At 40.7% G+C, this 18,567-nt stretch overlaps 1 protein-coding gene across 1 annotated transcript; it reads right to left on the minus strand.

Moving 5' to 3' along the window:
• Positions 1–5,716: 5,716 nt before the first annotated feature.
• LOC141626371 (microtubule-associated protein RP/EB family member 1C-like) lies at positions 5,717–9,372 on the minus strand. The gene is made up of 6 exons (XM_074440227.1): positions 9,150–9,372; positions 8,832–8,987; positions 8,619–8,725; positions 6,679–6,898; positions 6,442–6,555; positions 5,717–6,354 (listed from the first exon to the last, which is right to left on the minus strand). The coding sequence occupies exons 1-6, from the start codon at positions 9,255–9,257 to the stop codon at positions 6,076–6,078; spliced, it is 984 nt and encodes a 327-aa protein (XP_074296328.1). The 5' UTR covers positions 9,258–9,372; the 3' UTR covers positions 5,717–6,075.
• Positions 9,373–18,567: the final 9,195 nt, after the last annotated feature.

The following is an 18,567-nucleotide window of genomic DNA, read 5'->3' on the forward strand; positions in this document are numbered from 1 at the left end:
GAGGTCTCTTTGTGCAGGTTTTTCAGAGTTGTTCATGGATTGTGGTGGGGTTGTTTTGGGATGTTCTGTTGTAAGGTTTTGGGACTATTTTAACGTGATTGAGTGGGCTGATTTTAGAACAGTCAAGCATGGGTTTTAGTGGCTGAGATGGGTAGTTGTTTAGGTGGAGTGTTGGAGACAGTGTGGCCTGGTCAGTAGCTTAGCAGTGGCCTGGCCGTGCCCTAGGCAGTGGCCTAGCTAAGTCACGAGTTTGAGGCCATGTGTAGTTGGTGGTTAGGCCGAGTTTGAGGTTGTCATAATAACTTTTGAGCCGTGTCCATAAATTGTTTTGACGCTAGTTTGGTTTATTTAAAATATAATTAAATTAATTTCCGTCTCATATTTTATATAAAGATAATTCGTTAATATCGTCCTTTCACATAATTATTTTAGGTGGCTCATATGTGGTTGAAGATGAAGAGTAATTTTGGGTTTTAGAAGCTTTCTCAAGTTTATTGCTTGTCTCTTTGCTAGCTTAAGGTAACTATTCCGAGTTACTCGACGAATTAATGTCACATAAGTAGTAAATGTGGTGCTTGTTGTTTGTTAAGTGTTTAGGTGATTGATAATGTTTTACTTTCATTTTTCACATGATAGAAATTGGAAATAGCATGAGAATAATATAGCGATAAAATTTGTAATTTGGGCCAAAGTAGGCCAAGACTCGAGTGGGCAGATTGACCGAACGAGTTTGGTCAAGCTAGGTTTAAACCGCTTGATCGATCTCGATTGAACCGATGACCCGTCGGGACTCGGGTCGAGGGTTTGTCTTTGAGGTGAGATTGGTTGTTATTGGAAATTTCATGTTATGTCTTGATAATTGTAATTATCATTTCACATGTTGGTTGTTGGATGAATTGGTTGCCTTATACTTGGTCTTGTTGCCTCTTTGCCATTTTAGTTTGTTCTCATGAATTATGAAATTAACGGTTAGTAATGGAGTTTGGATTATTATTCTTATTGAGGAACTGTTGGTTTATCTGCTGAATAGACAATATTATATAGCCTTTCACATGATAGAATGTTAGAATTCATGTGGGTAAGTGGGACTTTTTGCCCTCTTATGGTTAAGTGGGTGTCTTAAATGACTTGTGTGGTGAGTCTTGTGTGGTGTGGGCTAAAGTATTCAAGCGGGACTAGCTGGGACTAGGTCCTAGGTGAGTATTTCGGCCTTCATCATAGATAGGTCTTTATAGTCTCTGACGAGTATATGTTCACGCTTGATAGCCTTTGTGTTCCGACTAGTGGATTTATATCCAAGTTGGGGCATGACCTCGTTACTTATTTTGATAGTATGGGGTCACTTAAGTACTAGCCAACCCTTCGGTGGTGTCCTTAGGGTACTCACTTCACTTTGTTTTAAAAAAAAAAGTTGTGGGTCTTGGGTGCGGTGGTGTGTATCCGCATGTCTAGGTCTGCGCAGATTTTAGGCTAGGGTTGTGTTGTCTCTTGGCCATGTTTTCTTAATAGTAACCGCTGAGCCAAGATACCGGTTCGATTACCTTCCCTACCTCGTGGTATAGACTCGAGTTACAAAGTGACTATTGACGGTGCTAAGAACTTATGCCTGTCTTTGATATATTGCCCTTTCTTGTTTGATGATTCTATGAATCATAGAAGGTGAGATGCAAGCCGGCTATGGTTGATAGAGTTTGGATTCCTGGATGTTATGTGACTCACATGATAGTGTAGCTTGAGTCGGTCTAGTATTCACATGCTAGGACTATGTGTTGTTATATTGTTGTTCACATGATAAGCACGATTGTCTAGCATCTATATGCTAAGGCATTGTGTGATTCGTATTCATATTCTTATGTTTACATGTTATATTAATTATGACATTTCGTGGCTGGGAGAACTCGGAGTTACTCCCCACTGAATTGTGGCTTTCGTGTTTGTATAAAATGCGAATGACAGGTAGGTGATGCATATATGGGGTACATGGAAGAGCTAGCGAGCAAAGTAACCTTGGGACCTAGACTGGTTTTATTTTATTGTGACCCTTAAACCCTTTTTTATGTCACATACATTTTAGGGACATATGTCTCCCTTTCTCATATTTGGTTTGTATAACTTTGTTTCGCGACTTTAGCGATGTTTCATTCATGAGATTTATTTTGGACCGTACATGTTTGACACCTTCCCTTTTGAATATCTTTATAACAGGTTCAGGTTTTAAAAATTACAAGTTTTTACTATAATGAACCTATTACAAACATATCCATGCAGTTTTATTCTAGAATTACGTGTTTACTTTTCCGCAATAAATGAGGGTGTCACACACCTTCAAATGGATATCTCTTACTCCTCAACTCGCACAAAATCATTCATTTTTAACACCCAAAGACCTCACCCTTTTACATTCAATTCACTTATGTTGCAAAGGTCTATATGAAACAAAGAACCAAACAATTAAATGTTCTACATATGCATTAAGAGATGATTGAGTAGTTGGTTGGAAAAATGGAGAATGAAAAAAAAACAAATGGGAAGATAATATGGGGAATATCAAAGTGATTGCAATTATTGAAATACATATAGGAGCATTGAGGGTGAATTTCTTGAAGAAAGTAGTAAGGCGAAAAATTGGGGGTAGTAGAAAGGAAAGAAACAGTGTATGCGACTGTTGCTATGCCCAAAGGTCAAGATTAAATTTGTCAAAAAATTTCATGATATGAAAGCAAAATACAAGAAGTTGATGTTCTTTTATCACAAAGTCCAATGCAACAGTATAGATCACTGTAACTCAAGCCTTCATTATCTTCAAAAAAAAACTTTCGCACCCTAAATTTGGCCATACTCAAACTTATCTTTTGCCTTACACCTCTTGCCCCTCTCTCATTATCATTCGGTGGTGTACTAATTAAACTATGGTTTAGCCTTGTTGAACCTTGTGTTTAAACTGTTGCTTTGTGTTGACCTTGTTATTATGATGCAACTATGGTTGTCTTTCATGTGACGTCTCATGCATGAATATTCTGTGTATGGGGGTAGCCTCTTATCGGTTTGATGATGTCAAGAGGAAGAAAAGGGAAATTCATGTTCTTATTACTTGTTTGTTGATTAATCTCTTGTTTTGTGGTAGACTAAGTATGATAGTGATCTTGCTCTAGGATTTGTGACCTCATAAGTTTAACTCACTACTTCTACCTTCATGATTCTTTTTGGACTAACCATTTGAGGGGGAACTTTTTGGAACATTCATTTTATAAGGCTTGTCATCATCAAAGGGGAAATTTGTTAGAACACATTTGTTGATGATGACATGCCTATTTTAACCATGCTTTAAGATGTTCCATTTCAGGATTAAGCCCACTTCCCCAATCAAGAATTAATCAATGTTCAAGGTCAAGAAGTGTTGATGAAACTCACCAAGAATTATATTGTAATAGAGTCACTTATGTAAGGGTAAGAGAGTATGGTATTAAGGCAACAGTAAGCAGGACTGTTGTTCAACAACGGCCTGCTTTGTAAGGCAACAGTAAGCAAGGCTGTTGCTTTAGCTCGTGTCACTTGAAGGAAATCTTCGGTTTCAAAAATACTCATATTTCCAAATACAAACTTCTATCTTTGAAATGTTCATTTCTGATATTTGAATTTTATGAAAGGTTGTTTTTAAGAAAAGAATATTCAAATGGCATCTTTCAAAAGGTTTTATCTCAAATTGGCAATACCTTTTATCATAGCTTTTGGAAAGAGGAACTTGTTACTTTCCAAAATTGTTTCTCTAAAAATGTCTTCACTTGGATGTCAATCTTGCTTTGACTGATTTTCAAAGGCCTTTTAAAGATAATAACAAAGCTTCTTTTCTTCTTCAACCTTTGGAAGAATGCCCCCTTTTTACGCAAACTTGGCTACGTCAAAAATATTTGTTTTCTATCATATGTTTTGACCTCTAAACCCTAGTTTGCTTCCCTATAAAAGGAGCACTCTTCTCCTTCATTCTCTAAGACTTTCCTGAGAATTTCAAAGTGTTTTGCAAAATTGTTTTCTAAAGAACTCAAAGCTTTTCTTTCTTTTGCAAAATATTTCTAAGTCTTCCAGTGACAACAGTCTTCACTACCGTTGCCTTAAGTATTGCATTCTCTTGCCTAGAATCGTTTGATCAATAAGTTGTCTTTATCAATTCTTTCATAGAATCAGTTTGAGGAAACGATCTTGTAAACATTCTAGTTAGAGTCTTGAGTCTCTAGACGGAGTAGTTTTAGGACTCGTTGTCGCAACCGGAGTAGGTTGTTGGTCCTTTTATTATAAGTGTTTAAGTAGTCGGAATAGATCACTTCACTTATTAATAAAAGAAGATTGGACGTAGGCCCTTAGAGTGTTGGCCGAACCAATTCAAAAATACCGTGTTAATCTCTCGTTACTTTTATTTCCGCTGCATTTATCTTACTTGTTTTTCACTTACGTTTTTATTTAACAACGGTTCTGGATATTGTTGCTTTTGGTCAGTAGCCTTAGAGCATCCGCAAAGGTGGGATTTTAGTTCCCCATATACCTTCTCTCTCCTCATAAGAGGCACCTCATTGTTGCACACACCTCCTCATAATATGGGGTTCCACTACTTTTAGGGGAGCTTCTCAACAAAATACAAGACAAAATTTGTGTTCTTTTGGGGAGGTTCCCAAAATATTACATGTATATTAGAATTGTTGGGGAACCTCATTGTTGCGGAGATGTAACTATAAAATGGGGAGGGTAATTGGAAAAGTTAGTGGAAAATGAGGTGGACGAATAAAAAAAGGAAAGATAAAATATGGGGCACCTCACCTTTGCGGATGCTCTTAATCTCTTGTGCTAAGACAAACAAGCAACAGTCAGATCAACCGTTGCCTTACAATTCAACAATCATTCTTAACAACGTGATACACTCTTAATGAATCGATTTATTTGATGTATCCACTTGTTCGCTTTCCCCTCTAAACTTTTCAGTAAATAAAATGTTTTTTTTGTGTTGACCAGGAGTATCGGGGTATTGAAGGCAACCCCTCTAAACTTTTCAGTAAATAAAATGTTTTTTTTGTGTTGACCAGGAGTATCGGGGCATTGAAGGCAATAGAGTCAGGAATCGAACCCCTGACTACTTGTTTAATAGATGAGAGGCCTTACCACTCACACCAACCAACTTTAGTATAAAGGGTAAATAAATGTTAATAAGGGATACTCGTGGTCAAAACCCAAAAAAATAAAAATAAAGGGTAAATAAATTGTTGAAACGAAAACGGTAGTAAGAGCAAACTCAACAAAGCATTTGTTTGGTCATGTCCCCCATGAAAAAGAAATTTCAATTCACGAAGTTTGTATAAAATGATGTTAAATCAGTTGCAAAGAACTATGTTGAATTGAAAAGGAAGGTGCTATCCCTTAGTTAACTCAAAACACTGTAGTTATAGCATTTCAATAAATCATAATTCTTCTTAATGAAAAAAATGCTTCCATGAACCCTCATAGTTAAGGAGAATTCTACGGAGTAATATTCAACCAAACAATATCGGTCCTTTCTCATGAAATATCATGAGAAATATGCCACCTAGGAATAGAGAATTCCTAAGGTTAACCAAACGACTCGGACAATTTGCACGAAAAATAAAAATACTCCGTAGTAATTACTTCTAAAATGAATAGTTGATGTGAACTGAATGTACCATATTTCAACACTATCATCCAAAGCAGTTGAGCAAGCAAATACCATGCCATCACATTGCAGAGCTCTTGTAAGCAATATCAAAACGAGAAACAAGCTAGAAATTCTCCAAATACGAATCCAAATGATTTGTTCGAGATGGTGCAAATATAACAGCAAAATTAAAACATATAGAGTATTTAAGTTTTGGGTACATCACTTGAAACTACAGACATAAGCTCAGGAGCAATTACGAACTTCCAGCAAAAGCCAAAGTATGTAAATTCTGTCTGATGCCCAAAAAATTTAGAGCCCAACAGTTTGTATATCTCGGAATTCACTTATACTATGTGCCGCATATGTAGATTGTATTGTCGAAAAGCAGGAACTCACCAAAGCACTAAAAGAATTGTCTAACTGGTCAAAACAGGTGGTGATTCACTATGATGCACATCAGAAACATCAGAGAGCCTTTGCCTTGGAGATAAGATTGTATTGGCAGCAACATCAACATCGAGGTTGTCGATGATCTTTCTCTTCAATGTTTCAGTGTTTAAACCAAGTTCTGCTTTCTCATCAGTAGCTGCGGTTAGTGATTCGGTGTGCTTCTCAGCTAGCAAGATTTGAGCTTCCTGCATCACTGATGGATTATCATCAACAGCATAAAGGATCTTCTGTATTGCCTCAACAACCTAGAATGACAACCGAAAGTGGGTTAATAAAAGATGATTGTAGGTCTATAAGAATGAAGCTGATGAATAAAGTGTGTAATGTTTTACAGGATTATGTTCGATCTCAGGTTTCTGGCAGAACATCTCGATGTCTCTTAGCTTTGAAAAGTAGAAATCCCTCTCCTTCTCAAGACGATCAACTGACAGCTTCAATTCTGTGATCTGCAAACAGCAGATTCCCCAACCATTCTTAAAACAGACTATTGAATATGTACAACACGGCAAAGTACTCAATCATAGAATAGACAGAAGTCTAAGAAAGAGAACACATTAACTAGACTATACATGTTCATCATATACACCCTTCTCATTGGTGTCTGGTTTCGATGCTTTGGTTGCTTGATTTGCTGGATTTGCAGAGGACGCATCAGTTTTACGAGAATTTTGAGTGGGGTTAGACCTGCCTGCTGCAGTAGAAGACTTGGTTGAAGGATGTGATGCAGCACTTTTTTTGCTAGTTTCTCTCCCTCCCTTACATGCTTCTCTCCTTTCTAGCGGATTGTAGCTAACACAAGAGACAAACAACATGATTGGTAAATTGGTGTAGTCAAGCACATATGACTATCACTGTTCAACAATGGCTTCACCATTGCCATTTTATGCGACACAAGTACAAAACACTGAGCAATAGATCGTCGATGAAAATACACATTTGTGTCAAGCTAGGTTGCAAGTATTAAAATGACATCATCGTTACCCTAGTGTCTAAAGGGCTCCCGCGAATGACATTTAAAGGAGATTTGGATAAATCAACCTAACCCCTTCGTCAACAACACAAAGAAACTGTTTCATTATGACACATTATAAAATCTGTATTGAGCATTGCAGCAAACGATTTCAGCTTCACAGTTGAAGCAGCACAGGTGAAGACATAAGAGCTCCGTATTCATTACAGCGTTGTTGGGAAGAATGTTTAGAAAACAGTCAATTTGAAACTCACCACATCATACAGAACAAAATGTCAGGTAAACGACTAAAGCATTTGACCCACAATGAGAAAGAAACAGCTACAACAAAGCACACCTCATAATTCAAAGAACTTCCTCACGTTCACACGTCTCACATAATGTGGTTTTACTCAACATTTGCCTTGACACGACATGATGCCACTGGTGAAGAAATTTGTTTCAAATCTAGCATGTAGTTTTTATAAAGATTCTCATGACCCGAATCCAAAGTTTCAAATCATCCAAAGTTTCAAATCATCCAAAGTTTGAACTCCCTGTGTTACTACTTCACCAATTGAACAAGTAACCCGAATCCTCACTGCATCAAGTGGCAACTAATATTTTGTCAAGGAATTGACAATCAGCATCATTCACAACTCAAAAGATTGCCTTGTATAATATCACTAATGTGCAATTTAACTTCATAACTTTACTTATAGCTTGAAGTTATCCTCCAACCAGTATCGGATATTAGTATAATTTTTTTTTTTTTTTTTGAAATTGTCATCTCATTAATAATCAACTAGGCGTAGGTTACAATGAAGATAACAAATAGACAAAGGAAAATCAAGATTGCTAACGTAAAAAATACATTCAAAATAACTATCTAAATACTGGTAATGGCGCTACCGCTCCAAAATCATAAATTTCTTGAATCTATGAATAATCGATGTCTTTGCATCCTTCTTGATGGAGGGAAACAGTGTAGCCGTCTTGATGTATTCATCCACGAAACAAATCTGATAATCTCCCCGTCGATCAAAACTTATTATATTGATAACAATCCCACGAAAAAATGGAAAAACCCCGAAAAAAGGGACGGAACAACATATCTCACCAAAAGGGAGACTATTATTGAAAATAAGATAGATCTGCATAATATTAGTTGTTTAAGAAAGCTTTTGTGGGGCTTACCATCGATGGATGATCGATGGAAGCCCCCGAATAATAATGGAGGCTAGGTTTTTAGAGAGGGTTTTTTAGAGAGATGTAGTTAGGGAATCATATTATTGAATTGTGATATTAGTATAATTGGAATAGTAATTAAATGCAATAGCATTGTCTAAGGTAGGGAATAGTGACCGACAAAACAAATGCCGAATCATTATAGTTTTACGCAGCTCAAAGCGAGCTCTCACCTTGATAGTCTTGAGCAAAACGATACATGACACGCACAACAAATCCATCAACACATGTTCAGCAGTAGAAGTACTCGATAAAAACACAAGATCAACTTGAATTTAAAAGAAAGAATAAATGAGCACAGAAATTGATTACTTGTTAAGGCCACCGTTGTTGACAGAATCACAGTAACGTTTCAGCCACTGCAAGAATTCGAGATTGTCGAGAGGCCTTCCTTTGATCAACCTATTCACCTCTATGTTCTAATCAACATAACAGCCACACATTTGTCAAAAAATTAATAATATCTACACCGATTAAACCCTAACACTGACATTAATACTACATAAAACGAGAAAGATACAAGACCTTAGAGATTTTCAGCTTGTTGAAGACATCTTGAAGAACCTTATAGTTGGTAATCATATCGTACTCGTTCTTCGCATCGAAATTCACCTTGTGCATCGGTACAATTCCTGGGTGCGCCGCGTCCATCAGCTGGCAATGTACTGCTCCCGCACACGCCTAATTTTATCGTCACAAACAAAAATCAAAAACTCATTCACATTTCGCTGAAAATTTACGATAACAGATTCGATCATAAATTAAACTTAAAAAATAGTTTATATAGTCATCATAATTCATAAATGATAATTCATATAAAATTGAAATTGAAAAAGGACAAACCTCTTCGACTTTGGAGAGATTGAGTTGAAGACTGGAGTTGATCCAAGCGAGAATCTCTGATCTACCGACGAAGTATGCGGAATCCATCATACCTATCTTCGTCGCCATTTTTCGACGGTTTCTGAATTTAGAGAGAGAAAGTTGTAGAGAGAGAAAGGGAGAGCAGTGTGTATTTTGAAAAAGGGGGTTTTGAGCGGGATATTTGTAAAATGAACACAAATCTGGCTGCTGTTGATATTTTGATATGTTCAGGTCTTCTTTTTGGGGCTGGGCTAGTTACTGCAATTGGGAATTGGATTGCTTCAGGCACAGTCTAAGTCCGGTCGCTATTCGTCGTCCATAAATTATTAATTATCGCCGATAATTTTAATTGAACTGACCAAAATATCCCTTTCCCAAACATTTCAATTAAACTTGGTTTATTTGTCAATTAGTTGAAACAGCAAGTCTCCCTTGTGATGGGTATATCAGTCACAAGCTTGCGACGGGTCAAATACATTATATTGATCCTGTAAAACTTCCTTTGTGGTTGTACTCACTATGTGTCCGTAATTCCGAAAAGACAATAATGGAAGACGTGAAGTGATAGCTAAATAGTAGTCTAAATAAAGGAATTGTGTATAATATAAGCTTTAATTTTATGGTGTATATTGTGTGATGTGATTGACATATGCTTGTAATATTCTCCCTAGCTACTCCCTAGACATGAAGTGATAGCTAAATAGTAGTCTAAATAAAGGGATTGTGTATAATATAAGTTTTAATTTTATGGTGTATATTACACCATTCCTTTATCCCACATGGGTAGATAAGATAAAAGAGAATGCTACTCCCTAGACAATTTGCTTTTATCTTATCTCCACATGTGGGTTGTATTTGACTCGTCGCAAGCTTGCGGCGGATATGCCCGTCACAAATGAGAATTTGTGTAGTTGAAATATGTCGTCGGCATTTTATAACGAATCGTTGACGCTTTTTATACATTTGACCAAATTGCCGTTATCATATTTGTAGTCTCACTCTCCTCTCCTGTAACACCCCCTCATACCAAGGTGCCTTACCAGGACCACCATACCATGAAAGTGTGTTACCATCTCGGTTGCCCGAGGTTAGTACATATCAAAAAGCGTCTGAATTGAGCACATTTATTAAAGTACTGTAAAATGTAAAGTTTACATCAACCAAACTCAAATCTTTGTTTTAACAAAATACAACTTCAAAGTCCGATAATAAAAGAAATCCCACTAAGACTCAGACGGTGATGCTATGACTCGTGATGGCACTTCTCCCAAGACAGTCCCCAAGCTCACACTAGCAATACCTGTCAAGCCTGCTCACCATCCCCGAATGGATCACCGCATATTCCACAAACAACACGGGGTCAGTATTACACAAACAATTAAGACAAACAAACGGGAAAATCAACTGATCATCGCCAATCCCCAATCCTCCATTCACACATAGTAACCGACTACACACTGATGTGTGTAGCCCTGCCAGATTACCCATCGCAACAGGTAATCCTCGCCGCCAGTGGGTGACCGCAGCCGATCCCACCTAGTCCAGCTCCTCAACGAGCGACAATAATCCCTGTCCCTTAATGTGCACATCCCCTCCCGTGGCGGGTTTCACGGAGGGCGAACTAGGGTGTGAAGCCACTCCCGCAAGTGACTCCACCACAATCACAATCACAATACAACACAGCCATCTCAACACCCTTACATCCACATCGTTACAACAATCTCCATACTCCGATGATCAACAGATAACAATAATCACAACAACATGTCTTACAATAATGAAGAAACCGAGTAGAAACCCTACCTTAGCAACCAACAAGTAGTATGCAACACGGACAATCAAAAAGGCTCCTCTACGAAGTCTTCTCCTATACAATAATCATGTAACACAATTACACATTGCACAATTCCCAAAATCCCATTTCCATAAATATATACAAAGAACCCCAAAGAGTACAAATAATCATAAAGATAGGACTTACCAACAGGGCAACGAGAACTTATACGCAAAAGTCACGAAGATTACCCACACGACGATGCTACGGAATGATTAAGGGAAAGATTAGGGAATGATTAGGGTGTAATTAGGGTAACGTAGAAACGGATGAAGTTGAAATGATGTTTTTCGACGCGGGATATAAAATAATCTTAAACATTCCCTAATCAAACCGTCAAAATAACACTGCTTGCGGATCGAATACTCGGTCGAGTAAAGTTATACTCGGCCGAGTATCCTCTACTCGGTCGAGTATTCACTATACTCGGCCGAGTGTTCATCGGCAGAACCAAAACAACTCACAACAACAAAGACTACTCGGCCGAGTAGGCTCTACTCGGATCGAGTAGTCGCCAAAGAAAATCCGTAGTGTTACAATCTTCCCCTCTTAAAAAGAACTTCGTCCCCGAAGTTCACACCGTACTATAAAACAAAACACAACACTACACCACAAGACTATACTAACCACATATAACAACACCAAGGAACTATATAAGTCACCACAAAAGTCATTACCCCAACTCAGAGCAAAACAACAAACAAAACAAAACACGACCGCGACCATCTCCTACCCCCTAAAGGACAACGGTTACGTCCCCCGTAACCAAACATACCTGATCGAAAAGGTTAGGAAAACGTTCTCGCATAGCTTCCTCGGGTTCCCATGTGGCTTCCTCCACATTATGATTAGACCAAAGGACCTTGATTAAGACCGTTTCACCATTCCGGGTCTTACGAACCTTGCGATCAAGAATCTCCTTAGGAATCTCGGCGAAGGACAAGGATTCATCAAGCTCGATGTTCTCCATCTCAAGGATATGCGACGGATCGCTCACATACTTTAGAAGTTGAGATACATGAAAAACATTGTGTACTCTATCCAAAGCTGGTGGTAACGCTAATCTATAGGCCACCTCGCCAACACGGTCTAAAACCTCAAAAGGACCTATAAACTTTTGGCTTAGCTTACCCTTTTTCCCAAACCTCATAACACCTCGCATAGGTGACACTTTTAAAAGAACCTTGTCACCTACCATAAACTCAATGTCCTTGCGGTGCAAGTCGGCATAGCTCTTCCGACGATCTTGAGTCGCTCTCATCTTTGCCGAATCAACTGGATTTGCTCAACCATATCTTGAACCAGTTGTGGCCCTAAAACCACCGTCTCGGAACTATCATCCCAACAAACCGGACTTCGGCATTTCCGGCCATACAAAGCTTCAAAAGGTGCCATCCCAATGCTTGTATGATAATCGTTATTGTATGAAAACTCGATCGATCAAGCCTGTCTTCCCAATCGCCCCCAAAGTCCATAACACATGCCCTCAAAGCATGTCTTCTAAGGTCTTGATGGTCCGCTCTGTCCCGACCATCGGTTTCGGATGAAAGGTCGTACTCATCTTTAAAGTCGTACCCATCAACTCTTGCAGCTCTTGCCAAAACTTGGATATGAACCTCGCATCACGATCAGAAACGATATCCTTAGGTATACCATGTAACCGAACCACATGCCTCCTGTAACCCATTGCCAGCTGCATCTTAGACCAAGTATCCTTCATGGGAACGAAATGGGCTGACTTGGTTAACCTATCAACAATCACCCAAATCATGTTGTTACCTTGTTGTGACCTAGGTAACCCCACAATGAAGTCCATGGAGATTGACTCCCACTTCCACTCTGGTACATCCAAAGACTGGATCTTACCTTGTGGTCTCCTTTGTTCACCCTTGACCTTTTGACAGGTCAAACATCTGGCTACAAACTCAGCTACATCTCTCTTCATGTTTGGCCACCAAAAAGTCTTCTTAAGGTCTCTATAAAGCTTGTCACCACTGGGGTGAATCGAATAGGAGTGCAATGAGCCTCCGTCAAGATCACTCTCCGCAACTCTGCATCCTCAGGAACACACCATCTCCCATCAAAACGAACACTCCCATCTAGATGGATAGAAAACCTGGAAGCCGTTCCACTCTCTACTTTTGACTTCCACTCCTGAATCTTAGGATCAAGCTCTTGTTTACTTTTGATGTTCTCATACAACTCTGGCTCGACCGTCAAATCCCCGATGGTGTCCCCCTCTCGAATCATAAAGATCCCCAAACTAGACATCTCATCCCTCAACTTCAGCAAGGACATAGCTGTACATAGCGAATGAACGCTCTTCCTACTCAATGCATCTGCAACAACATTAGCCTTACCCTCGTGATAGATGATCTCCATATCATAATCTCCAATCAGCTTCATCCACCGTCTTTGTCGCATAGTAAGCTCCTTCTGAGTGTAGATATACTTTAGACTCTTATGATCATAGAACACCTTAAAAGTTGCCCCATAAAGGTAGTGTCTTCATATCTTAAGAGCGAACACAACTGCACCCAGCTCCAGATCGTGCGTAGGGTAATTCTCCTCATATTGCTTCAGCTGTCTCGAAGCATAGGCTATGACTTTCCCTCCCTGCATCAAAACACAACCAAGACCATTCTTTGAAGCGTCGGTATATACCTCAAAGTTCTCACAACCCTCAGGCAAGGCTAGGATAGGAGCTGTGGTCAAGCGTTCCTTTAGGGTCTGAAACGCCGTCTCACAACTCTCATCCCAAACAAATCTGACTTCCTTTCTCATCAAGGATGTCATAGGCCGCGCTATGGTAGAGAAATCTTTCACAAATCTTCTGTAGTAGCCGGCAAGACCTAAGAAACTTCGAATCTCAGCAACATTCTTCGGCGATTCCCACTTGGTAATGGCCTCAATCTTACTAGGATCCACGGCTACCCCCTTCTTAGATATTACATGGCCCAGAAAAGCCACTTCCTCTAACCAGAACTCACACTTGGATAGCTTGGCATAAAGCTGATTATCCCTTAAGGTCTGCAGAACTATCCTCAAGTGCTCCTCATGCTCTTCCTTAGTCTTAGAATAGACTAAGATATCGTCGATGAAAACAACCACAAACCTATCCAAAAACGGTGCGAAGATCCGATTCATCAAATCCATAAAAGCTGCTGGCGCATTGGTCAACCCAAAAGGCATCACTACATACTCATAATGACCATATCGAGATCGGAACGCTGTCTTAGGAATATCCTCATCTGATATCCTCGTGGTGGTACCCGAACTCGATCAATCTTGGAGAACACACCGCTCCACTAAGCCGATCAAACAAGTCGTCAATCCTCGGCAACGGATACTTGTTCTTCACTGTGACATGATTGAGCTCTCTGTAATCAATGCACAATCGCATACTTCCATCTTTCTTCTTTACAAAAAGAACTGGAGCTCCCCACGGTGACACACTAGGCCTGATATAACCCTTGCCTAGCAGCTCATGTATCTGCTTTTTCAACTCTGCCAACTCCTTGGGCGCCATACGGTAAGGTGGTTTAGATATAGGACCCATTCCCGGCTTAAGCTCCACGCTGAAATCAACATCCCTCTTGGGAGGCAAACTCGGTATTTCCTCAGGGAAAACATCTTCAAAGTCTCTCACCACAGATATCTCAGAAGCTGTCGGTGGCTCTACTCGGTGATCTCTCACATGACAAAGAATCAAGGGACACTTCTTCCTCAAACATGACTTTAAAGTCATCACAGCTATGAACCTACACTTAGGCTTTACCACAAACCCTCTATAGGACACTCTAACACCCTTGGGACCCTTTAGGGACACCCTCTTTTGCCGACAATCTATCCTGACATCATACTTACCCAACCAATCCATCCCGACAATCACTTCGAACCCATCCATAGGAAACTCTAACAGGTCTACTGGTAAATCTACCCCTCCAACTATCATGGACACTCCCTTATACAGCTTGAGACACGACACAGACTCTCGTGAAGGTATGAATACATCATCTTTAACAACCTCAAACTTTCCCAAACCCATAGATACAGCATGACTCTTGGACACAAAAGAATGTGTAGCCCCGGAATCAAACAAAACAAAGGACGGTACATTATGAACAAGAAAGGTACCGGTAACTACATGAGCATCATCTTGTGCTTCCCGCTTGTCCATCATGAAGAGCTTTCCTTTGTTTTTCGTCCTCCACCCCGAACTAAAGCATTGGAGGTACTTGGCTTGGCCGCCGAATCCGAGTGACGCTATTGTTCGCGCCGATAAGATCCACCACCACCGCGGTTGTAACCGCCCGGTTGCCCCGTCCACCTCTCGTTGCCCCATGAACCTCCCGGTCGGTTACTAGCAAAACTCCGAGTCGGCCCCTGAGAAAAATTCCCCGACCGAGCTCGAACCATTGCGGGCTTGTAGCTCGTGCATTCCGTCTTTTGTGGCCTATCCCACACAGTTGAAGCAAGTAAGGTTGGTGTTGTCACTCACAGCCCGACCCCCATTCTTTCCCCAACCACGAGATCCTCCAAACGAAACCAGCTCCACGAGAAAAAGCCTTAGCATGGTTGAAGTTCCCTTTCTTGTTGGTTGGTCGATCGTTGTTTCCGCCATCGCCCTTCCTCTTTCTGCAGCTAGTCCTCTCATCGATCTCTCTTGAGAGATCTACCATTCTCTCGGCTTGACCCGCTCTCAAGTACACTTCCTTGAGGTCGCAGCAACCCCGGGCCGGCATACGACTCACGATCTTAGCAGATAAACCCCTCTCAAAACGGAGAGCCAAACCTCTCTCGTCCTAGTCGCATATCTTCAACATAACGAGATAGCTCCAAAACCGATGATAGTAATTAGTGACTGTCATCTCCTCGGTCATGGTGAAGGAATCAAAGTCGGATCTCATCTTGTGTCGGATATGCTCCGGCACAAACTGCTCTCTCATAGCACTCTTCAACCCAGACCAAGGAATAGCTCCTTCCGCCTCGGTAGTAAGCTCTAGCATCTTCCTTGACATTTTGCCACCAAACGCAGCCTTCACCTCTTAGGTAGTACACTACCTGCTCAACAATCATGTCCTCGGGGCACTTAACCATTTCCATGAGAGCTTCAATCTCACGGTGCCACTTCTCGAGTAGCTTTGGTTCTCCTACCCCGTCATATGTGGGAGGGTTGAAACGAGCAATGTTGATGCTAAGCTGTGTTGCATCCATCGACTTCTCGTTCCCTTTTCCCACATTTTTGAGAGATTCAAGGAGAGCCTCTTGTTGCTCAATCATGCGAGCAACCTCATCAAGAGTCATCTCTGAAGCTTGGATCTGCGCGGGAGTTCTCTTGGGCGGCATATCGAATCGACAAGAAACACGGAAACGTAAAACACAAAAGCCTACCACTCAAAACGTAGTAACCTCCGCCAAAATAACACTCTACGAGTATACAAACATAATCGGTCGAGTAACGACTACTCGGTCGAGTATCCTAGATACTCGGTCGAGTATTTCGACCGTGCGAACTTCAAAACTCAAAAACAACACTCGGTCGAGTAAAACAACACTCGGCCGAGTAGCCACTACTCGGTCGAGTATACCTCTTACTCGGTTGAGTTGTCACAAACAGTAGCTACTGCTACTCACTGTAAATCAATACTCGGTCGAGCTCTTGGTTACTCGGCCGAGTGCTCCCTACTCGGTCGAGTACCTGCCTTGCTCGGCCGAGTTACAAAATAGACGGGTATACAGTATAAAGTTCCCATATCATGCTCACTATTCCCCACAGCAAACGCATAATATTACGAGTTTAAATGCCATGTTATAATCACATCAGCATGCAATTCATATATCAAGAACTTTAATGCCACATTAGAATCATATCAGCATACAATTCATACATATGCTAAATCCAACATGACCAACATTCACAACCCGTCACATCCACCATTCCTCCCATCACAACATTTAGGAACTTCAACACACATACTTTCAACTATCAACTTTTACCAACATGCATCTTCACATACATGCACATACAAAACCTAGCTCTCATCACACTTCCCCATGTTACCGGCTCGAGTTAGTGAGGGCCAATTTGCAACTCCGGGACGTCTCCCGAGTCTTTGCGGTAGCTCCAAACAACTCTCCCCGGGTTCATTTTACTTAGACTCCCTAGGTTCATTATATTCATTTGTTTAGGTGCCGGAATCTTCGGCTCTGATACCACTTTGTAACACCCCCTCATACCAAGGTGCCTTACCAGGACCACCCTACCATGAAAGTGTGTTACCATCTCGGTTGCCCGAGGTTAGTACATATCAAAAAGCGTCTGAATTGAGCACATTTATTAAAGTACTGTAAAATGTAAAGTTTACATCAACCAAACTCAAATACTGTTTTAACAAAATACAACTTCAAAGTCTGATAATAAAAGAAATCCCACTAAGACTCAGACGGTGATGCTATGACTCGTGATGGCACTTCTCCCAAGACAGTCCCCAAGCTCACACTAGCAATACATCAAGCCTGCTCACCATCCCCGAATGGATCACCGCAGATTCCACAAACAACACGGGGTCAGTATTACACAAACAATTAAGACAAACAAACGGGGAAATCAACTGATCATCGCCAATCCCCAATCCTCCATTCGCACACAGTAACCGACTACACACTGAAGTGTGTAGCCCTGCCAGATTACCCATCGCAACAGGTAATCCTCGCCGCCAGTGGGTGACCGCAGCCGATCCCACCTAGTCCAGCTCCTCAACGAGCGACAATAATCCCTGTCCCTTAATGTGCACATCCCCTCCCGTGGCGGGTTCCACGGAGGGCGAACTAGGGTGTGAAGCCACTCCCGCAAGTGACTCCACCACAATCACAATCACAATACAACACAGCCATCTCAACACCCTTACATCCACATCGTTACAACAATCTCCATACTCCGATGATCAACAGATAACAATAATCACAACAACATGTCTTACAATAACAAGAACCGAGTAGGAAACCCTACCTTAGCAACCAACAAAGAGTATGCAACACGAACAATAAAAAAGGCTCCTCTACGAAGTCTTCTCCTATACAATAATCATGTAACACAATTACACATTGCACAATTCCCAAAATCCCATTTCCATAAATATATACAAAGAACCCCAAAGAGTACAAATAATCATAAAGATAGGACTTACCAACAAAGGCAACGAGAACTTATACGCAAAAGTCACGAAGATTACCCACACGACGATGCTACGGAATGATTAAGGGAAAGATTAGGGAATGATTAGGGTGTAATTAGGGTAACGTAGAAACTGATGAAGTTGAAATGATGTTTTGAAAACTGACGCGGGATATAAAATAATCTTAAACATTCCCTAATCAAACCGTCAAAATAACACTCGCCAGACCGAATACTCGGTCGAGTAAAGTTATACTCGGACGAGTATCCTCTACTCGGTCGAGTATTCACTATACTCGGCCGAGTATTCATCGGCAAAACCAAAACAACTCACAACAACAGCACTATTCGGCCGAGTAGGCTCTACTCGGTCGAGTAGTCGCCAA

This window comes from Silene latifolia, chromosome Y (genome assembly GCF_048544455.1).
Source record: "Silene latifolia isolate original U9 population chromosome Y, ASM4854445v1, whole genome shotgun sequence".
In the NCBI taxonomy this organism is placed as follows: Eukaryota; Viridiplantae; Streptophyta; class Magnoliopsida; order Caryophyllales; family Caryophyllaceae; genus Silene; species Silene latifolia.